The 23850-nt window shown below is 49.6% G+C and overlaps 2 protein-coding genes across 3 annotated transcripts in view; one reads left to right on the top strand and one right to left on the bottom strand.

The window, feature by feature from the left end:
* Window positions 1-23850, bottom strand: part of Hip14 (palmitoyltransferase Hip14) — a 297274-nt gene that overhangs the window by 91398 nt on the left and 182026 nt on the right. The gene's annotated exons all lie outside the window — the stretch shown is intronic.
* LOC142784406 (uncharacterized) lies at window positions 177-1538 on the top strand. Its single transcript, XM_075882788.1, has one exon. The coding sequence runs from the start codon at window positions 177-179 to the stop codon at window positions 1536-1538; it is 1362 nt and encodes a 453-aa protein (XP_075738903.1).

Below are 23850 nucleotides of genomic sequence, written 5' to 3'. Positions count from 1 at the left end.
TCGTGCACCCTCACTGGTCACAAGCCCCAGTCGGGATGACACGAGGTGCTACGTATCAGCTCCCACTAGAGAGGTAGCGTGTTTTGGGTCCGGCCGGGGCCATAGCCCAACCCGAACAGTGCATGCCAAGGGCAAATTGGACTACTACTGCTCCCTTTGGAATGCATGGTAGTTCCATGTCACGGCGCTCCGAAGCGGCTCTCAGTGGAGCTTCCGGGGCGCAGATCGGCACCGCGGCCTCAGCCGTTCTCGAATTTTGCCCGCTGGCTGCTACGCAACCTAGCAGCCAAGCTCATTTCGAGCACGCGCCTGCACCGCTAGCCGCAAGCGGCCTAGCATTTTCACGTGAAGCTGCCCCAAGAGTCAGCTGTGAAAAACAGGCGCTCCCCAGAGTCGCGACGGCCGGTATCCATTTTGAAACCGCGCCGCTTATCGAGCTTGGAGACAGTTCCCCATCGCTCGCCCGCGCCGCTAATGCACCGACAGCTTCCTTTGAAGCGGGCGCACAGACGCTGCTGCAAAATGCCGCCCAAATGATTCAGGCACTCATGGGGGCAGTCCAAGCGCTTTCGGCCGTTCCGAAACGCCCTCATCCCGCTGTCATGTTGGCCGTTCCGACCTACAGCGGGTATGGTGATCTGCAAAGTGCAAGAGATTACCTGGACTCCCTCACACGTTATCAGAGAGCCATGGGTCTAGACGACCAGGAAGTGCTCGGACGCGTCATCCCGGCTGCACTGACTGACACGGCGGCCAGGTGGCATCGGCTTTCCGGCCACCGAGCAGCAACCCTCGATGAGTTCCGCGCGGCCTTCCTGCGCGAATTCTTACCCGCTGACTACGAGAGTAGGATGCGGCGCGAGCTCGAGCTCCGCACACAAGCTCCTGATGAGTCGCTTCAGGAGTACGTACGCGCGATGGAAGACCTTTTTTCTATCGCTGAGCCCAGAGCCTCGAACGAGGAGCGCGTCGAACGGGTGATTAGGCAGGCACACCCGACTTTTTCGGCGTACCTGCGCGGCAGTCGCTTCCGTGATTTGGAGCAATTGGCCGTCGAAGCAAAGCGCATCCAAGGCGACATTCTCGCCGCGCGTTCCTATCACCCGCCACTGCCAGCCAGCGAGGCCCTCGAACCGCGCTGCGCGTGGGGAGGGGCCATGGCCCTTTCTCAACGGCAACAGCCCGCCGGAGCTGCCTTTGCGGCTACCCCTACAGCTGGGCGCGCGTGGGAGATAAGCGATCGAGCTTTAGATCCCTACACGTACGGGAGGCGGGCAGCCGGTGCTGCATCGCAACTCGACGCGCGCGAGCAGGGACGAAATCCGACCCAGCGCATCACCGGTGGTAACGGTCGTCAGAGCGGTTCCTTTGATCACGCGGCGAACCCACCCCGGCAGCTCGAAGCTGCTCTGTCGCGGGAAAGGGATCGCGATGGAGTGCGCTGTTTCCGCTGCCGTCAACGAGGGCACATAGCGAGGGAGTGCTCCGCGTTTGTGCCTCCGGTGAGGCAGGGAAACGGGAGCGCGGGCCGTTTGTGAAGGCACGAGCGGCCGAACCCTTGCTTCTCCCCTCTGCGTATCGGGCAAGCAGTCTTTCTGGTGCGCACGCGCCGTTTATTTCGGTCACCATTGTCGGTCGCAAATTCTCGGCGTTGCTGGACACGGGCGCAAGCGCTTCGTTGTTTGGCGAACAGGTGTTGTCCCACTTGCAGAAGCGCTCGGTGCGCTTGCGGGACAGCCGAACGACATTCACCCTCGCGAAAGGCGTGGCCCAGTCGGCGGGCGCCGCGAGGTTGACTGTCAGATGGGGAGGCCGAATGAGACGCGCGCGTTTCGTTCATCTTCCAGGGCTCAGTGTTCCTGTGATTCTCGTTCGGGACTTTCTCCTAAAAACCGGTATCGTAGTGGACATTGCGAATGGAGGCTATCGCGACGGACCTTTTTCCGAGCTAAAGCCGTTCATCAGCCCTCCGGCGCTTTCTGTTGCCTGTGCAGTTGAAGCGTCGAAACCGTGTCACGTGCAAACTTCGGGGGCAGGCCCCTGCGCTATGCACTCGTCGGCTCAAAATCCCCATCGGGATCGAGCGGCACGACACGAAGAGGCTCCGCATCCTTTGATCGCCTGTGCGACTCAATTGAATGATACACAGAAGGCTCGTTTGTCGGCACTGTTGCGCGAATACGATGAGCTCTTCACCGATCAACCCGGCTGTACCGATTTGGTGAGCCATTCGATCGAAACTGGCGACGCGCTTCCTTTGAAGTGTAACCCGACGCGCTTCCTTTGAAGTGTCAGCCAGGCCAAGAGGCAGGTAATTGACGGCTTGCTGGACGAGATGCTCTCATCTGGCATTGTTCGCCGTTCGTCCAGCGCCTGGGCGTCTCCAATTGTGTTGGTGCCTAAGAAAGATGGCAGTCATCGCCTGTGCGTAGACTATCGCCGTCTCAACGGAGTGACTCGTAAGGATGCCTATCCACTCCCCACGATTAGCTCCATCGTAGGAAACCTCGGCACTGCGCGGTATTTTACCACATTAGATGCCTCGAAAGGTTACCTACAGGTCCGGATGGATGAGCGTGACCGGTGCAAGACCGCGTTCACGTCCCACAGAGGGTTATTTGAGTTCACTCGTATGCCCTTTGGTCTTTGCAATGCTCCTGCGACTTTTCAGAGACTCATGGACCGCGTCCTCGGGGAAGCAAAGTGGTCTTACTGCATGTGCTACCTCGACGACATCGTGATTTATTCACGAACCTTCGAAGAGCATTTGGCCCACATTGCCGATGTGCTCGAGAGGGTGAGAGCCGCCGGGATGACGCTAAATCCCGCAAAGGCCCAACTAGCGCAAACCCGAGTTCAGTTACTTGGCTTCACGCTGGGCGAAGGCTCCATTGAGCCAGATCGGGAGAAACTCCGAGCAATCCTCGATTTCCCCACGCCCAAGGACGTACGCGGCCTGCGCCGCTTTCTCGGAATGGCCAATTTTTACCGGTCGTTCATTCCGTCCTGTGCCCGAGTGCAGGCGCCCTTGACCAAGCTCTTGGGTAAGTCAGCTGAGTGGCGATGGGGACCTGAGCAGCAAGAGGCGTTTTGCTGTCTGTCTAGCGCCATTGCGGAGACAGCGCAGCTCAAGCTCCCCGACCTGACCAGACCGTTTGTTGTCCAGACTGACGCAAGCGATCTGGGATTAGGAGCAGTTCTCCTACAGGAATACGATGGTGTGTTGCAGCCGCTGGCCTTTGCCAGCCGCTCGTTGATACCCGCGGAAAGGAATTATTCCGTGACCGAGAGGGAGTGTCTCGCCATCGTGTTTGCACTGCGGAAGTTTGATGTCTACCTTGATGGGACAAAATTTGTGGTGCAAACAGATCACAGCGCGCTTAGCTGGCTGATGCGGCTCCGTGAGCCTGCAGGCAGGCTAGTGCGCTGGGCTCTCCTAATACAGCATTATGACTTTTCAGTGCAGTATCGGAAGGGGAGCACTAACGTGGTAGCTGACGCGCTATCTCGTGCCCCAGTGTCGACCAGGAGCCTGGATCCCGGTGCGACAACCGCTGGCGGTGCCTTTGCGCAAGCAAGCGCCGCGGGCGAAACGGCGGCGGAGCCGCCGAGTGGAGAAAAGGGTGAGTGCGGCGACGAGCAAACCCTTTCCACGGGCCAGGCAAGCAGCGCGCCGCGAAGCGGGCGAGAGGGGGAGCGAAAGGGAAGCGAACCCATAACGCCAATGCGAGCGGAGGCGATGGCTGCAGTCCTGAGTGGGAACGATACCAAGCTCCCCTTTGGGAGAATGGGAATCGCTCTCAGCAGACAAGAGTTACTGAAGGCCCAGCAAGATGATCCGTTTTGTCGCGAGTTGAGCGACGGTCTCAGGGAGACGGAGCGCCGAGACGCTGCTGGTAGTGCGGCGGGCGCAGGGGGACGGGAACCGGTGTGTGTTGCTGGGTCCCCCGCGGATACATACTTGCTGGACCATGATGGACTCCTGCTGAAGTACATAGCCACCGATGAGGAGTCAGTGGACCCGTTTAAGGTGGTTGTGCCCAAAAGTCTGAGAGGCGCACTGTTGCGAGCCTCTCACGACGAGCCCATTGCCGGTCACCTGAGTGGGTCTAAAGTTTTTGCGAAACTGAGCAAGGTTGTGACTTGGCTTGGCATGAAGCGTGACATTTTTCGCTATTGCCGTTCCTGCCACGTCTGTCAAACGGTGAAACCGAGGGGTGGCAAGCCGCCCGGCTTGATGAAACCGATTGTCAGTGAGCGTCCGTGGCAAGTAGCCACCTGCGATCTAATGGGGCCGTTCCCCAGGAGTAAGCAGGGGTTCACACATCTGATGGTAGTTGTTGATCATTTTTCCAAATGGGTGGAGCTGTTTCCGCTGCGAAAAGTGACAGCGTGAGCGGTGCTAGAGAGGCTACAGGAAGTGTTTTGTCGGTTCGGCTTTCCGAAAAGATTGATCACGGACAATGCGTCGTATTTCACCGCTCGGGTGTTTGGTGATACGTGCCGTTCCCTAGGAATAGATCACTGCACCACTTCGCCCTCCCATCCCCAGTCCAATTTGACGGAGCGAACCAATCGTACGCTGAAACCGATGTTGGCGGCCTTTGCCGAAAGTCAAAGGGACTTGGCAGACCATTTGAGTGAACTCGCGTTTGTAATCCGAACCTCCGAGAGTCGCTCTACTGGTTTCTCTCCCGCCTTCCTTAATTTCGGAAGGGAGTTGGCAAATCCGGTGACCAGTGTCATGCAATGCCAGCTCGGAGACGAGGAAGAACCGGCAGACTGTTCTGCTTACGCTTCCACACTTCGGGACAGGCTTTGTCGAGCTCTCAGTAGAGCAAGGCAAAGTTTGGCATCGGCCAGGGCCGAGCAAAAGGCCCAGTACGACCGAAAACGTCGCCACCTTTCATTTAAGGTGGGTGACCTCGTCCTGAAGCGCAACCACGCTCTTAGCGACGCGAGCAAGGGTTTCTCAACTTCGCTTGCTCCAAAGTGGCTTGGTCCGTACCGAGTGGAGAAAGCTTGGACTCCACTCGCGTACTTGCTGAAAGACCCGCTTTCGGGAAAACTCAGCCGTGCCCATATCGCAGACCTGAAAGCCTTTGCGTCGAGGTCTGACGAGCCTGCGCCAGCGCCCAGTGGCTCTTCGCGCAAGCAACGGCGCACACCCGGCGTGGCGGACCGCATTCAGACCACGCACCGGTATAATCTGAGGAAGCGGTCACCTTAGTGATTTCGCGCCAGACGGCGGGCTTATTTCCGCAACCGAAGGCCCTCATTTTTACTTTCTAGTCTCAGTGAGCTAACTTCTTTACAGCCAGTGCTTGCAAACAAGTCTGTTCCGCCCAGTTACTGCTGCTGTTTGTCATGTGAGTGTTGTTGTTTACTGGATGTTTTTTTCCATGTTTTCTTTTTTTTTCTTCTCGCTGGAGGAGGGGATTGTGAATTGGTGCTTTAGCGTGGGGAGAGGGACAAATGACACTCTGCGCTTCCCTTGCGGTGCGCGTTTGGAGAGACCCGACCATTGGAGGTGTGTGTGCGTGTGTGTGTGCGTGTGGCGACAACTTAGGAAGTCACCGACCCCTACACCACTTTGGACTCTGGAGGTGTTCGGAGACCTGCACGAGGCCAGCTGTCGCAGACGCTGTGCACGACTCGACCAACGCCGCAGGACGCCTCGCAGCCAATGGTTTTGGCGACCATTATTCCAGCAGAAGGGCCGGCTGTCGCAGCGAGGTCCATCCGAACCTCCACCGAGGCGGCGTTCGTCGGACTCGCAGGGCTGTCGTCAACATCGACGAGACGAAGGTGAGCCCGTTCCTCGCATGACGGCCTCAACCAGAACCCTCCCCTTGAACTCTCGCATTCACGCAATCACCCAAGTCAGACATTACGTGACGCTGCCCCTCCGAGCCGTGGACGCGCTCTTTCGTGAGCATCATGAACTGCCGTTTCCCCTCTTCCGCGGAGCCATTGTATTTGTCAAGTGTATTCTTGTGTTGTTTATTTTTTTCCCCTTCAGCAGCAGTTGCAGAGCGAGGCTGAGGCTAGCTGTTGCCCATTGCATGACGCCTTTGCATGCATGGGCGACGACCGGCTGCCTTTGCAGACCGGTATATGGGGTGAATTAAGGAGAGGAGGATGTGGGGATCTGAGGCGCGCCCGCGACCATTTCGCGGGCATTCCGCCACACGGCCACACCCTTTTGCTTTCCTGCTCTGTTAACACCCCGTGGCGATAGATGGCGCCACGCGCGGGCACGGCGCGCGCCACTGTGCGCGCCGAGGGAGCGGTCTCTCTCCGTTGGTCGGCGCCGGGTAAGCACGTGTTTTCCTTCGTCCGCGTCCCCTTTGGGAATCGCCGGACTGCAGCCTGCCTGGGGTGGCCTTGGGCACCTCGGCAGGCGTGTTTACTTGAGTGCTAGCTTCGGTAGCGTACGCTAAGCCCACAGCGGTGCCTAGTGCTTGAAGTGGTCGTACCACAACGAGCCGCACTTGCCGTAGGCCTACGCGTACGAGGTTTGCCCTAACACTCGCGACCAGGCCCAGTGGCCATCGTGAGAGTGCGCAGCATAGCCGCGAGGGACCTTTTCCCGACCGGCGTGTCAAAGCTCGCCATTGCCAGCTGCGACGTGCTCGCGGTTTTCCCCTTATTGTGAACGTCCGCGTGCGGGTGCCTTTGCTACCCGCGTCCCGGGAGCGGACGTTGTACTGTTGTTCGGGGTGCCGCCAGAGGCAATAAAGTGTTGTGTGTTACATTAGAACACTGTCTATTTGCTGCGCCGCGCTAAACGCCTTATCAGTTGAGCGCGCGCGGAGCGGTGCGCTACACGCGAGTAAACGGAGTTGCGGCCCTGTGGCTCGCTAAGCCTGAACCCGCGGTGATCGTCCGCTGCAGTTAGGAGCGGAGTCACCATATGTATCAATTCGGCGGACGATAGCGTCATTATAAATTAGTTAAATAAATGTTGTGGTTGTTTTGTTTGTACCAACCGTGTCTACTGTGTCCTTTCACTCCAAGAGCATGGCGTGTTGCTCGCCATTTCGAGACCCCACAGCGTGGGCCTCGGCAGGGGGTGCATAAGAGGCACTTACCCTACTCAAGGCACACCAGCACTTGCCCATGCCCAAGCTGCACCAGTGCTTTCCCCAGCCGCGAAGCAAGACGTGTTCGCACTCACCGGTATCAATCTGCTGAGACTCATGGACCGGTAGGGTAGACTCTGTACATTGACTGACAATAAAAACGAGATGGTGTTCACCTCCATGCCCTCTTAGGTGAATGTGTGAGGGACCCTGTGATTCTTTAATTAGGCATCTAAGGGTGTCGCCTCTATAACTTTGCGTATTACGTGGTATGCTTCAACAGTAAAACCACAGCTCTATAATCACAGTGAATGAGAACTCAAATATCTTGACAAAGGTCAAACTTGGCTGCAGCATAGCAAAAATTCAAGTCCTGAAGTAGAACTGAGCAATGAAACGAAACATCCGATGTCTTTCGCGTCTTATGACACCCACAAACAGAGCAGGTATGTGCGCCACTTTTATTTTTCTTCGGCGTGTTCTGTGATGATTCTGGCTATTTGTAGCGAGCACTACAACCTAGTTGGGATGCATGAAAGTCTGAGCATTCAGAAGTAGCCGTTTCTTCACAAGAGCAGCACCTTACGCCAGCCAAAACCACTACCGGAACGCGATGAAAGCAGGCGAAAGCGACGCAGCCCACCCGGCGCTCTGCTTTCCCATAATGCTCCAGCCCTGATCTGCCAGTAGAAGGCGCAGCGCTGCGAATTCTGGAAAGGTCCATTAGCCAGATTTCATCGCTCTGCGGTGATTACTAGTCGCCACCTATCCAAAATTTCAAAGTGGGTATAGACTACTCGTGGGAAGACTCGACCCATTTGACTTGACTGGCTATTTCCATTGGTTAAAAAGTCAGTTGTTTTAATTTTAGATTTCGAAGCTCGATACGAGTGGTACTGCAAGACATTGACATAAGAGGTTTCAACTAAGCCATCGATTTCCGAAATGACCTCGTCTGTTTCTTCTTGCGTGTTGTGTTTAGTTGCACTCTTATGATGGTTTCTAGGTAGCGATGAAGTTCCAAGATAATCAGCTAAGAATCATAGCAGTGTTGCAATTCCCCTAAAAGAAAGAAACAGTTGATACATTTTTCAAAAAGTTTGAAGGCACATAAGAGAAACAAACATGCAGAGAAGATCACCACTGATAAAATGACAGAAGTAATTTTTGAAACAGGTGCAACGAGAACCACAGTTGTGCATGATGCCTCTTCGAACGGAGCAGAAGAGTATCTTTCAATGTTCGAATTGAAGCGGATGTTGAAGACAAAGACACTCTTGGCGTCAGCTCTCCCTTCAACAACGCGACAACTTCAGAAGACAGCAACTGGCCTGAATGACTGCCGCAATACGACTTCCGTGAAAGGATATATTGTGACTCATCATTCAACGTAATCCAATTAGATCAGTGCACATATTTGAAATGTCATTGAGACTAATGCAACTTTGAAGGATTGCCATTCTTTTATTGCGCAGAGTTCCATATTGCGGTAAGGAAGTAACGTTCAAGACAGAGAGTCGTGAAGTTGAAGCTTTTAGGACACACTATTTTAGAACTTATCTACCCTCGAGAAATTGAGATGAAGATTGTAACTGTGCATTTTTCACTGTGGGGTAGGGTTTCATATAGATGATCAGGACAGTAAAATGCTGCCTGCGGAGAATTTTTAGGAAAGATTAGTGAAATTTTTGGGGTGGAAGATGTCGAAAATTGCCCGCGACACAGGCTGAAGAGACGCAGAAAGGTAGCGGAGCAGAGGATTGTTTATTCTTGGACTGTTCAAATGTAAGCCATGTTATAGACGGCACTGGGCTGAGTGCCAATAAAGGCTCCCACAAAGACTTTTAAGGAATGAAAATTGAGGAAATTAACCTTTTTGTTTTGAGCTCAGAAACAGTGTACCTAGGAGACATAAGAAGAGTCAGCACGATTTAGCTTTACTTCTTGTAACGCTGTCCAGTTTGCTGTTCTCCTCCCAGAAGTGGCTAGAGCATGTTTTTTATTGCATAGAAGAATAAATAACGTTTGCAGGAAATGTGTTACTTCTACTCGAGAGCCCTGACTCGCGTGCAACTTATGTCAACTAAAACTATAATGTCTGCTATTTTTCCACTTCATGGGGTACTATATTTTGAAGTTTTTTTTTAAGTGAAAAATATGCTTGCATGGTTAACCCTGCTTACACAAAATAGCCAACTATTACTATAATTGTATTTTATATTACATTGCAATTATCCCAAAATGTGTTACCGGCCTAATTAACCGAAAGTACACAGAGTACACAAGTGAAAAGTCGTGACACCGAAAGAAGTTCCAAAACCTTCGGTAGAATATATCTTGTGTAAGGAAGGCATTTTCACAATGACTGAAAAAGGCCCAGTGCCTCGTTTATGTTGAAGAAATAACTAACTGAAACGGGCCGGGCCGGGCCTAAGTCTTTCGGACCCGGGCGGGCCGAAGCAAGATGTTTTCGGGGCGGACCGGGCTAGGGCCAGAAAAGTTGGCCCGTGCAGTGCTCTAAGTGTTAGTACCTTCACAAGTGAAAGAAACAGAAAGCAGCCTGCCGTCTTTCTCGAGGACCTTGTGGTCAATGATGCAACAAAATCCGTTTAATTCAAACATTTCAATGCTCCTTATCACACCTATGCTCCCATTCTTACATAACAAGTGATTCCTTGAAGTTGAAGAATAACAGCCAAGTGGAGATGTTACAATTTGCATGCTGGAGTGCATTTGGTACATTATGAAAAAAAAAAAAGGGCCCAGAACTGCAAAAACGAAAGAAAGCATAGGCATCAAGCTTTTTAACGGGAAATCTATATCTCGGTGACGTCTAGGTGGTTTCATCATTGGCAAGCAAGAAAAGTATTATCATTGGTCTATCAAAAGAAATTGAGCGAGCTTGGGAGACATACGAAAAGCTGTCCAGTATTTTGACATGGCATCAAAGGATACCGAACAATCCCAGTGCCTTTGCTAGAAGGATAGCGAAACTTGGTGTGTATTCAACAAAGCTCAGTTGAATGATCAACGATTCATTCATAAAGAGCAGCTTACCACATCTGTTATGGAGATTATTAAGCCAAATTATCTGAAACTAGCTCATACCGAATTACTGGTTAAATGCCTCCATGTGGAAACTCAAAACTATAATGAGTCGTTAAATTGTCGTGTGGAAGCGTGCTTCAAAAAAAAAAAAAAAAACTTTTCTTGGGCACCAAACGATGTAAATATGCACTTTTGATGCTGTGTTTGCCTTTAATGATGGCAATACAGTCGAGCCGGCTTATAAGGAACCTGAGCGTGGCGCGGCATTCGTTTTCTGTATCCCGACGTTCCTAGTAAATGAAATACAGCTTTCAAAAAAAGTTGGGAGTGCAAACACAAACTTTTCTTGCCCCAAAAAGTCCATGATGCATGTGTTTCGAAGAGCAAAAGTGATAAGGGTGGTTTTGAGTTCATTTAAAACGGCAGGGTGCTCGTTCGTCGAGGCCCGTGCCATAAGCTGCATGAGGCACTGGCTCCAAAGTTTCGTCATTCTTGCAATCCCATTCCTTCAAATCGATCTCGCCACGTACTTCATTCACAACGACCCAATCCGTACACGGTTCCGCAGTGTCGGTATCATCGTCGGCCATAATTAAACCATTGCAACAGATGTACCACTCACTCTCCCAGGTCGGAGTCGACAACGCACTGCCACAAATCGCCGCCGCAGTGGTCCTGTTTGGAAGCTTCAGGCTCAGCATCGGGCCCAACGTCGACGAAGTTGGCCTTGCGAAAACAGTTTCGCACGCATGTAGCCGTCACCGCCGCCCACGAAATATTCACTATCTCTACAGCTGAATACCGGGACGCCCAAAGCGGCAAGTTGGCTGCCAGGCGGTCAACAGCTATGAGCAAGCGCTCCGCAATGCAGCACCTAACGCGCGGATTACGCTCAAGTCAAGCGGTCACACTTTCCACGTTTTCTTGAGCGGCAAGAAAAAGCGTGCTAGTCCTCCCGTGTATCATCCTAATCACACACGCACACCAAGAGCGAGCAAGACGCGCACACGCGACACACATGTCAGAACGTGTGGAACGGCTCTGGGCCCGTTTCCAGTCACAAAACGAAACAAATTCGAGCCAGCGTTACGGGCGTCGCGGAGCGGTGGAGACGGGCGAAAGGATTTCCTTTCTCCCTGGGCGAAGGGGCTGTAATCAAGAGAGGAGAGCAGATTTGCGAGAGAAGGGCAAAGAGTTGCGATAAAGAGAAAGGAGGATGCGACGGGAGGGCGACCTTGAAAACCAAAACACACGGGAAGGAGGTAGGTTGTGTAGCTTGCTTGAAAGGTCCGCAAAACTTGCCCGTAAAAAATTTTGGAAAGAGTGCCTATGCGCGCAGAAGTAAAAGCACAGCTGCCTGGATCGGTGCACGCGGCAGTGTTCGAAGAATCGGTGGCCGTGGTCAAAAAATCTTTTTGTTGCGCCGGCAGGTTTGAGTGGCCTCACTAACTTCGTTATTTAGCGATTCGTTCCGTGCAAATTAAAAGCCGTTTTCACGCTTCCGCACTCACGCGGAAGGCTGCTGAGCCGAGTGCGAAGTGAGCGAGAAGAAGTCCTAAACACGAAACCAATTGCGAATTATCAGAGTCGGTGGGGCAGCGTACGCGCGTGCACTAGTTGCAGACTATCGGATACAGTAGGTGGCCGACGATGTTGGCAAATGGTCTGGACACTCCAAGCCGGCGACGCCAACGACATTACCAGCGTTCAAAAACAGGGTAGATGGCCGACCGGTCTTCCAAAGATCGGTGGCAGTGTGAAAACACGGGCCTCGTCTGGCGATGCGGGGTGCTCCGAGTAGCGGGGAGGGGGGGGGGGGGGGCGAAGGACGGAGGGGAGCGTATCAAAAAGCAGTCAGGGCATGGAGAAAGGAAATAGCTTTACTTCCTCCATGGGTCAGGAAGAGCGGCAACTAGAGGGTCGCGGAGGCAGGGCCGGCGTTTAACAATAAAAATGTATGGGCACCTCGCCGATGCCTGATCGGTGGTCGAAAGTGGTTTCCCGGGAAGTTGGCAGACCACTGACTCTGTTCGCTGTAATCGATCAGCGGTGCTCGGAGACGTTTGTTGTAAGTGCGATTTTGTGCCATTGAACCAATGTGTATTTTCACGGTCATGCGGATATTGTTCATTTTAAGCGAAAGTTCGTTTCAATTGGGGCCGTTATATGTGGACTCGACTGTATAGATCATGTAAATGTGTTGAACTATTCTGGAATTTCGCCAGGACACTGCATAGTGCAGGGCCTGCGCACTCTTGAACTGTGTCGACAGTACTGTGCTGACACTGCTACATAGTAGGCGACAAATGAGGCTCGCCAGGCAAAACGTTTCAACACAACATGTAAAAATTATATTGGTGGTGGGTGTTTGGCTGGTGCCTATTGAACAGGTCTATCAATTTGCTGTTATCTTGTTGTACTTTTTTGAAATATTGCAGATTTTCAAATTTGAATGCAATTATCTTAAAACAGGCTTTTTTGTAAATATGTTCCTTTTTCTCAGCAACCACAGTATTAAGAATCATATATGTCAGCCAGTATTTAGATAACATAATAGGGAATATGCTGAAGCAGAATTATTGTTGTGAGAAGTGCTCTTCTACAACACGACATCTAATAGCTATTATCGAGTGATAATAGGGTGCTTGAAATAAAGAATTCACAAAAAATGAGCATTACAACTTTCAAAGCTAAAGCTGCTTCAATAAGAAGAGGAATGGCTCATCACAATGATAGCAAAAAAATTAGTAAAGCTCAAGGTCATAGAGAAAAAGGTACATAAACTTTGCCTAAAATACATGGCGGGCATAGGGCTTACTCTGTTCCCTTAAGAACTATACCTTGCAGAGGAAAAGTAATGGCACCTTTGAAATCAGCACACATATATTCATAAGCTTACTAAGATTCATCAAAATCAGTCAAGAAATGAAAAATTGTTTTTAAGAGCAGTGGCTCCCCTTAAAGAGGCCCTCCGAAGCACCTATTTTTTATTTGTGATTTGCGTAGACCGATAGCTGGAAATAATTTTAGCATAAGCCTAAGCGTCAATATCAAAAGAATAAATATTTTAATCAAGCTATAAAGTCGCTACATCGCTGCCGACTCCTTCACCACATAGTGGCACTCGCCAGAACTTTGCGGGCAGAAATAAAGCCAGAAGGTTGCCGCCATGTCATTGAATAAACGTAACATTAGAAGCGATCGTGGCGTAGGATGGAAACTGACGCTACTAATATTTTTAGTTTTCATCTGTGCTTTTCCATGGAACCCTGAACAGTACGGCCACGCTGCGACTACAAAGAACACTGTAGCACGACAGAGACGATGGCTGAATTTTTGGCTTACGCAAGTCGGATGTCTATGCAATAGACCTCTCTTTCTTTGTTCCCTCTTCTTGCTTTTGGGTGTTTTGGAGCTGTCTCTTTCTGCACGTGCGCTGTTGAAGGTGTGCAGTGCACCATTGTTGTTTGTCGGGCGGCTCACCGAACAACACACGAAGGGTCAAAGTACTTCACAGTCCTGGTCGTTCTACAAGTTCTTTCTCAGAATAAGACGGGGGAATGATTTCAAATGCTGTAAAAAAAAAAAAAAAACAGCAGAAGATATTTTGCTTCTACACAGTAGCTCCCGCTCAGGTTTTGGCAAGCCAGGTGTCAGGCAACACGTTTGTTATTGTGGCAACAAGGTCAACAATGGCGTGTCAGCTCACCCTACGTTGGCACTTCCAGCTTATTTCATTGGGGCAGCCCTCTGACATCATGGGCGAGTGAAATGTGGTCAAGTGACTCCGCCAAAATCGAGTTGAGGGTCAGCATTTTTTTTTGTATTTTGAATTTTCCAAGTCTTCAGACTGCGTGCCATTTTTGCTGTATTAGTCTGTCTGTACTTCGGTCTACACAACCCATGAATAAAACATGAGGGTTGAATAGTACTGGAGGGCCCCTTTGATGCGAAATGCGGCCGTAACCCATACCGTGTACGAAGGTCGCAACTATCGCAAAGCAGTGGCTCATTGTGCTCCCCGGACCTTCCAGAATCAGGAATTGCAGATGTGCGTGCCTCAATAGTAATTATTAATACTTTTTGTTGGGCTAGATGTAACTCGTCATAGTGTAAATAAATTTAACACCACTTACGAATCCTTAGAAACACTCACGCATTCAGACTCCCACTCAAGAAACACACACAACACTTACTACCAACTGTTTAGTGTGCATGACTGACCGTCTTATATACCAAGAGGATGATGCTAAGAAGCAATGAAAAACAAAGAATCAACAATCTATGCAAGAACCAGCCACCATCCAACAAAGTGACAGAACAATATAAATCGACAATGAAGAAAGGAAAACAACCAATAAACCAGCCAGGGGCACTGACATCTGGCCCCGAGTAAAGATATTTCGTTTTCATAGTTGACGAGCCACGGATGGCTCGTCAATACAACAATCTAGCTGAGTCGCACCGTTGCTCTTTTGCATTCAGCGGTTTAGACAGGAACTGCAAAGCTGCAAGTTTATTGCAGATGCACAATATGGGCCGTAATTAAGGTGAAAGTGGCACCCAAACACTCTACAAGCGGGTATTGCAAATATTTACTTATTGCAGCAGTGTATTGCAACGGTGTCCTTCTCGCTCCTTTGTGCCTTGTCACCATGCACTGCTTCACAGGTAAACATGTTTCTTCTTAATCGGTACAAAAGTTTAGCTTTTCCAGCTCCTTTATCAGTAGGCAGCGGCATTGCCATGCAACGGGTGTGACATCTGCTCTGGCGGCTCGCCTCCCTCCGCTGGCACATGTTGCGCATGCACGAGCACGCTGAAGCTTGACCAACGTTGCAAGGAGAAGACCTCTACTGTTCCCCACATCCCGCTTCATGTAACAGCCTCTCCTTAGCATTCCTTGCTCAATGTTGCAGAGGTCGCCCGAATTCAGCCATTTGTACTCGGCTGCCACTGGAACGTGGTGCCCCGTTATTTGCATGCTTTCATTCTGATTTATGTTTGTCCCCAATAAAGAGGAGGGTAGCACTTTCGCCAGAGTCAGCAGTGTGTACGCATCATTCTCTGCGTGTCCGTGTGGCACTAAACACGCGGTGACAGCGGTGGTATTGGCATTGCATGACAGGGAGCCTGAAATGACAGAGTAACGCCCCCGAGCCTCTCCACGATGAAACAGCCGCACAACGGGCCTCAAAACTGGCAAGCCTCCGAAAGTGTGCAGCATCAAACTACAGCCACCACCACCATTCAACTTTATGAACCTGGCAACAGTCGATGTGGCGGACAAAAGCGTCTGAAGACATGCAGGTACGCTCGCTACTGTACTGCCTAAGCCCGGAGGCATGTTCGCACCTTGAGACGTTCTTGCTAGATAACCTGTCGCTCGCCTCGCACCAAGTTTCTGACGCCCACATCTCTGAGCACTTCGCGCAACGGCCAATGAGCTCTACGAATCATCGCGGTTCCAGAGGCGTGTTCAGCTAACGAGCAAAAGTGTCGGCACATACTGTATGGAACTGTGCAGGATGGTGAAGAACTGCAAATACATGTCATCTGCTAATGAGGAAGGGCTCGAACGTGGCCAGCTCGTCTTTGGCCTCTGTGATGCTTGACTCTCGAATCAGCTGTGCCAAAAGGTAAAGCTGACGATCAAGAAGCATTGAAGAGAAAGGAGTCAGTCAGAAGATGCCAACAAGGAAAAGGAGCTGTTCCAGAACCGCACTGAGCACGCACACAACTTCAACCTCGATGCCGCAAAAGCTAACAAGTCTGCACATCTTCGTCACTCTGGAGCTAAGCCTACTACATGAAAGCCCCCAGCCGGCATTCTCACCAACTGTTCCCATGTGAATTCTGTGGCCGCGCGCCTGACCGACGACATGACTGCCACGCTCAATGCTTCGCCTACTACTTCTGCAAAAAGAAACGCCACTTCACCGAAATACACTGCTCATGGAAGTAACAACAGAAGAAGCTTGGTTCCGATCACAAGCATGCCGTCGACACGCCCGCCATATGAAAGTTTGTCGACGTGACCATTGACAACTACACACCGCAGTTCAAGGTTGACTGCAGCGCCAAAGTGTCCGATGTACCCAGCGACTTTCGTATGCTTCCTACCAAGCTTGACCAAGTCTACAGTCTGCTTAACGGCCTTGGAGAAAGGCCACTTTGCGTGCTAGACTTGTATCTGGCACGAATTCTGTGGCAGTGGTAAAAACAAGCTGCCAGCACCTAAATGCACTCACTGTGCCTATTTGGGACTGCCAGCGCTCGAAGCTCTGAAATTTGTGAAATTTCTTGATGAACTCGGGACTCTGAAAGCAACGCTGAATGCAGAGCTTCTCAAGAGATTGAGCACTCTAAAGGACGAGGACGTTATCCAGCTAAAACCCGATGCTGTGCCCTTCTCGGTGAGTGTCCCCCGCAGGATCTTCATCCCGCTGCTCAAGGTCATCCGCCGTGAGTTGGACAAGTTGGAAAGCAGGTGCGTGATCTGCAGGATCCACAAGCCAATTCCATGGTGCTACGGTTTAGTCATCGTCCAGAAAGACAGTGCTTCCTACAGGCTTATGCATTGACTTGATTCAACTGAACGCCATATTTTGAAAACAGTTGAGCTAGTCCCGGGCTTCCTCGGCGATGCAACAGTTTTGTCAAGGCTGGATGAAACCGCAAGCTTCCACCAGGTGAAGCCTTCTGCCAGTTCCCAAGAGCTAACGACACTAATTACCCCATATGACCAATACAGCCTTTCCCGGCTTCTCCTTGGCATCACTTGCGCTCCCACAGAGACAAATGGCAAGAATCCTAAAGGGGCAAGGAGGAGTTGTCAACATGATAGATGACATTCTGGTTTTTGTATGAACCTGCCAGGAGCCTGATGACAGAGTTAGCCAGCTGCTATCTCTGCTTGCTAATGCTGGCATCACTTTTGTTTTGGGGTAGCTGAGGTATCCTTTATTGGTAATCTCTCAACTAAAGATATCAGGCCATATCCAAGCAAAGTTGAAGCTGTCAAGGTAGTAAAAGCTACCGCAGATGTCACTTATCTTAGACGACTGCTGGGAATAATCATCTTGCCAAATTCCTGCCACATATATCAGGACGTCACAGCACCCGTCAGAGCCTTGCTGAAAAGTCAGCTAATTGGGTGTGGCAGCATGAGCAAGAGGCAGCCTTCAAGAAGGTCAAAAAAAAATCTTGAAGTTGGACAACTGCATGGCCAAGTACCACTTGCCGTATTCCACGACAGTATCTGCTGGTGCAAGCTCTTTCGGACTCGGCCCAGTCTTGCTGCAGACTCAACCCTCAGGAAAGCATCGCCCAGTTGCATTCGCTTCGAGGTCAGTGACAGACGGAACAACCTTACAGCCAGACTGAAAAAAAAAGCTTTGGCAACGACGTGGGCTATCCAAAGGTTCGACAAGTTTATCCATGGCACCACCTTTGACGTCGAGACCAACCACCTGCCACTCGTTTCACTTCTTGGCAAGATAGGGCTGGATATGTTGCTGCCCCGTATTCAGAGACTGTGGCTCAAGACAATGCAGTATTAGTTTCACATGCTGCACGTGCCAGGTAGACTGCTAGCAACAACACATGCCTCATCACCTCTCACCAACAAGGCATCCACTGCGGTAGACATTAAAACTATTCGCAGCACAAGTAGTGAGCTGCATGTCAGAAGTCTTGCCACTAAGCCCCGAAGATGTGGGACAGCCACAAAAAAGTGATAGAGAGTGCAAGGCACTCACCTTCTGCCAGCAAGGTTGGCCCCGAAATAGCAAGATACCTCTACATGTGTCGAAGCACTCCTCCATGATGAATCAACTCTCTGTCTGCTACGGTATCCAGCTGAAAGGCCTCGAATGGTCATCTCGTCGTTTCTTCAGCCAGTGCTCATGACGCTGTTGCACGAATGCCATTCCACACATGTAATGAACGGATCGTTCATGCGAATCCCCTGTGGAGCTGACATTTTGTCAGTCATAAAGGTGATGCTGTAAACCTGAACGGTGAGTTTTCCTTTACTGGTCTTGGTCAAATTAAGCTCGCACACAAAATGATGCTTAAAGATGCTCTCCTTAAAAAGTTTCCTGAGAGTTTATATCAAAAGCTAAAACTTGTAGGAATTGAGGCTAGCCCGCCGCCTTTGCGCAGGCTTTACCGTCTTTTCTGCCGTTATCATGTCCCGACATGACTCCCCTCCTCCACTGTTGGCCGGGCTGGGAGAGCAAGGTGTGACGTTTAACCCCTCTCACCAGGTAGCAGATGTCGACTGTGGCGCCGCGCGCAAGGTCTCTCGGGACGTTTTGCGCGCGTGCGTCGGGGAGCGAGTCAGATTTTCTCCAGGACAGTTTACGGTGAGCACCCATTCCCTTTTCCATCCGTCGACTCCCGTTGTTTGGGTCTCGTCGGACTTAGCTGACGGCGCCTCGTGCCCGAGGCAAACTCTCGCTTTTTGTTGCCTCTTTGGGTACACTCCGCTGAAGGGCGATACGGTAACCGTCCTAGTGCATGGCCAAGCTAAGCCGACCCGTATCTCTCCGAAGCCAACGCGAGCGCCTTAGCCCTCGCTCGAGCAACTGGGCCTTGGTCCCGATGTCTCCGTGATTACTTTTACCACAGAGACATGCTCGCGACACTCTGTGTAGTACTTTTCACCCGTGGCATGAATAAGCCCATTTGCTTTCCTGCTGCGCCTTTGTAACAGGCTGTACTGCGTTTTGGTGTTGCCAGAAACAATAAAGTTATGCCACCATTGAGCAGCCACGGCAACGGTTAACGCGTGCCCTGTGGCTCACTAAGACTGGACCCACGCTAGTAGCCGTACTCTTTCAGTATACGTGTCACTACAAACTTTAACCTCTTCAGTCCCCTCCGGGGGCTATTCATTGTAGCAAGCACCGTTAATTCTGAAGCAAACATTTTTTTACCTTCAACTTGGATTTCTCATGTGGAAAGCATCACATCTCTTAGGCTAAATGAAATGGCACTCCATGATGTGTACATGTGACGCACAGCGGGTTTAAAAATGGCGTTCTGCTGCTAACACCAACTTCCTCATCCTAGTTAGATTTTTCTTCAGGTTCTCGTGGTTTCTTTTTATCACGAAAATTGTGTAACAATATTTAACAAAAGGACTGAAAAACTAATCAACCTATACAAAGTCAAATCATCTGGAACAGTGGATCTGTGACGCTTTTGTGTCCATCTGTATTCTCTGTGATTCCATGCAATAATGAATGTTTCCCCAGTGATGCGGTTGTAATTATGGGTGATTATGTGTGTTTTGATGTGTGTTTTGGTGTGATTCTTGGTGTTATTTGGCACTTTAGTCTAGGTTTTGTTCAATGCGTTTCTGCATCTTGGTGCACCTCGCTCTCACTGCAGAATGCACAGCTTTCCACAGCTGCTGTTTCTGTTTCGCTTCTGTGCTACAAAAGGTAGACTTTGTGCAGCATTTGCCCTCACAGAGTCTATGGTTAAGGGGGATGTAGTTGGGCGTGTTGGTAATTCATAAGTAATAACATCATAGTGCGTAAAGACTACTTCCAGAAAAATTTTATATTGTAGGGCGTATATACATATACTCACGAAGTTTTTATGCATTTCGATATTAGTAGTTAAGGGGGGAGGCTACACTTTATGGGACACTTTTTTATTTATGTACAGATCTGAACAAAAGTTTCACAGTGTGTATATATATGTGCAGATTCTAAAATGTAATTACTTTTTTTGATAGGTCGAGATACTCCACAATTAATGTGTAACCTGGGTACTTTGTTTAGAGCATAATTAGCATCTAAGCAGGAAGCACCAAAACATTGGTTACAGTGTAGACACAATGTACGATGTTCAAGGAGTGCAATATGCTATAAATCAATTTGCTTGGAATTTCGACAAGACTTAGAGGACACCAATGTTCAAAGAAAAAAAAAAGCCACCGTAACCTGTCACGCATGTGACCCAATTAAAAAATTTTTGATCTGTATATTGCCTTCAAAATAGGCATACTGTAAACTGCATGTGTTTATCTTCCTATCAAAAAAAGAATTATGTTGATAGCTCGAATGGAACAGAAGTTATTCTTCAGCAGATGTGCTGCTGACTATCGTGATATCCTGCTGCTCTCGAATAGCAGCAAATGCATTGACATTGCCAGTGTTGAAGCATAGCACAGCTTCTGCAACAGCAGCTTGCACAGCAAAAAAGAAGCACACTGCCCCTTTGATCATCATCATCATCAGCCCGACTACGTCCACCGCAGGACAAAGGCCTCTCCCATGTTCCGCCAGTTAAACCGGTCCTGTGCTTGCTGCTGCCAATTTACACCCGCAAACTTCTTAATCTCATCTGCCGACCTAACCTTCTGTCTCCCCCTAACCCGCTTGCCTTCTCTGGGAATCCAGGTAGTTACCCTTAACGACCAGCGGTTATCCTGCCTACACGCTACATGCCCGGCCCATGTCCATTTCTTCTTGATTTCTGCTATGATATCCTTAAGCCCCGTTTGTTCCCTAATCCACTCTGCTCTCTTCTTTTCTCTTAAGGTTACACCAGCCATTTTTCTTTCCATTGCTCGCTGCGTCGTCCTCAATTTAAGCTGAACCCTCTTTGTAAGTCTCCAGGTTTCTGCTCTGTAGCTAAGTACCGGCGAGATACAGCTGTTATATACCTTCCTCTTGAGGGATAGTGGCAATATACCTGTAATAATTTGAGAGTGCTTGCCAAAGGTGCTCCACACCATTCTTATTCTTCTAGTTACTTCAATCTCGTGGTTCGGCTCCATGGTTATTACGTGCCCTAAGTAGACATAGTCTTTTACAACTTAAAGTGAACTATTACCTATCTTGAAGCACTGCTCTTTTTCGAGGTTGTTGTACATTACTTTCGTTTTCTGCAGATTCATTTTAAGACCCACCTTTCTGCTCTCCTTGTCTAACCCCGTAATCATGAGTTGCAGTTACTCCCCTGAGTTACTTAGCAAGGCAATGTCATCGGCGAAACGCAGGTTACTGAGGTACTCTCCATTAACTCTTATCCCTAACTGTTCCCATTCAAGGCTTCTGAAAACCTCCTGTAAGCACGCGGTAAATAGCATTGGGGAGATTGTGTCCCCATGCCTTACACCCTTCTTGATGTGTATTCTGTCGCTTTCTTTATGAAGCACTATGGTAGCAGTTGATCCCCTGTACATTTCTTCCAGAATGTTTATATATACTTCATTGACGCCCTGATTCCGCAGTGTCTGCATGACTGCTGATATTTCTACTCAATCAAACGCCTTCTCGTAATCTATGAAGGCTATGTATAGTGGTTGGTTATATTCTGAGCATTTCTCTATTGCCGGATTGATAGTATGAATGTGGTCGATTGTTGAGTAGTCTGTTCGAAATCCTGCTTGTTCCTTTGGTTGATAAAATTCTAATGTTTTCTTTACTCTGTTAGCAATTACCTTGGTGAATAGCTTGTATATTACAGAGAGCAAGCTGATCGGCCTGTAATTCTTCAAGTCTTTGTAATCTCCTTTCTTATGTATTAAGATGATGTTAGCGTTCTTCCAAAACTCTGGTACTCTTCCCGTCAGGAGACACCTCGTAAACAGGGTGGCTAGGTTTTCTAACACAATCTGTCCTCCATCTTTCAGCAGATCTGATGTTACCTGATCCTCACCAGCAGCTTTTCCTCTTTGCATGCTCTCCAAAGCTTTTCTGACTTCTTCTATCATTACTGGCGGGGTGTCATCTGGGTTACTGCTAGTTCTTATAGTATTAGAGTCGTGGTTGTCCCGGCTACTGTACAGAACCTGAACTTGACAACGTTTAACGCTAGAACCTTATCTAGTGAGAGAAGTCTAGCTGTACTATTCGAGGAGCTAGAGGGTGTTAAATGGGATATAACAGGGCTCAGTGAAGTTAGGAGGACAGATGAGGCCTATACGGTGCTACAGAATGGGCACGTCCTTTGCTATCGGGGCTTGACTGACAGAAGAGAACTGCGAGTGGGGTTCCCAATTCACAGAAACATAGCTGGCAACATAGAGGAATACTATCGCATTAACGAAAGGGTGGTAGGTATCGTAACTAAACTGCATAAGAGATACAAGATGAAGGTGGTACAGGCATACGCGCCTACATTCAGCCATGATGACGCTTCAGTTGAAAGCTTCTATGAAGACGTGGAATAGGCAATGAGTAAGGTAAAAATACAGTATACAATACTGATGGGAGACTAATGAAAAGGTAGGGAAGAAGCAGGCTGGAGACCAGGCAGTAGCAGATTATGGCATCGGTACTAGAAACGCCAGAGGAAAGCTACTAGTAGAATTCGCAGAACGCAATAATTTACGAATTTTGAATAACTTCTACCGAAAACGAGAAACCCGCAAGTGGACATGGAGGAGCCCTAATGGCGAAAATAAGAACGAAATAGACTTTATAATAAGTGCACACCCAGGCATCGTGCACGATGTGGAAGTGGTTGGCAAGGTACGATGCAGTGACCATAGAATGGTATGGTCTCGCATTCGCCTAGACTTGAGAAAGGAACGATAGAAACTTTTACGCAAGAAGCCAATCAATGAGCTAGCACTGAGAGCGAAAGTACAGGAATTCAGAAACTCGCTTCAGAACAGGTACTTGGCTCTTAGTGAGGAAACCAACCTTAGCATAGATACAATGAATGATAATCTGACGAGTATCATTACGGAGTGTGCAGTGGAAGTTGGGGGCAGGGTAGTTAGACAGGACACTGGCAAGCTTACCCAGGAAACGAAGAATCTCATTAAAAAGCGTCAAATCATGAAAGTCTCAAGTACAACAGACAAAATAGAGCTGGCAGAGCTTTCGAAGTAGATTATTAGGCGTAAGGTATCCGATGTAAGATTGTATAACATGGAAAGAATTGAACACGCTCTGAAAAACGGAGGAAGTGTAAAAGCAGTGAAGAGGAAACTTGGGATATGCAAAAATCGAATGTATGCACTAAGGGACAAAGAAGGCAAAATAACTACCAATATGGATAGGATAGTTGAAATAGCAGAGGAGATTTACATAGATCTGTACAGTAGCTCCTTTGATACCAAACTCCAAATCACGGATTGGAGGCTTTCGTGTGAATTCTGAGTTTTGCCTTGCTGGCATCTTGCCTCGCTGCCGCACCACTTGACTTCAAAAAGCTCTCAATTTTTCGCGCTGTTGTCGACACTGACGAAAGATTCTCAAGCGTCGTGGTAGTCTCCCAAGTGTAAACGTCGCGAACTTCACTGGCACCGATCACATCAGTGTCTACCCGCACACCGCCGGAGCCGAAATCGCGCGCACTGTCAGGGAGGCCCGTGTGTACGCGCACATCACCATTGCCGATAGCATCGATGCGGTCATAATTGACAGAGTGTCCGCTATCCGGGGAAGCTATCTCGCACACTGCTCCATTGAAGACATCTTCAGTACACAGGCGGCCAGCGTCCACGCTGCGCACGCACCAAGAACTGTCTTCGGTTACGATGGCGTTATCAAAACGGCGTTATCAAACAACGTCGGCGCTTGCTCCCGCCACACAGTACCAGTACCATTTGGCTTTCTGCATCTGCTTTTCTTCAGTGAACGGCCAAAGTAATGCTGCATTCAGAACTTTTTCGCACCGCCGGGCATAGCGAGACACACAAGCACGTTAGGGATACGAGTCACGACAACTTCGCAAGGGCGAT

The sequence above is a fragment of the Rhipicephalus microplus genome, chromosome 2 (genome assembly GCF_043290135.1).
Source record: "Rhipicephalus microplus isolate Deutch F79 chromosome 2, USDA_Rmic, whole genome shotgun sequence".
NCBI lineage: Eukaryota > Metazoa > Arthropoda > Arachnida > Ixodida > Ixodidae > Rhipicephalus > Rhipicephalus microplus.
The sequence above is the reverse complement of the archived record's forward strand: the minus strand, read 5'-3'. Positions and strand labels throughout refer to the sequence as shown.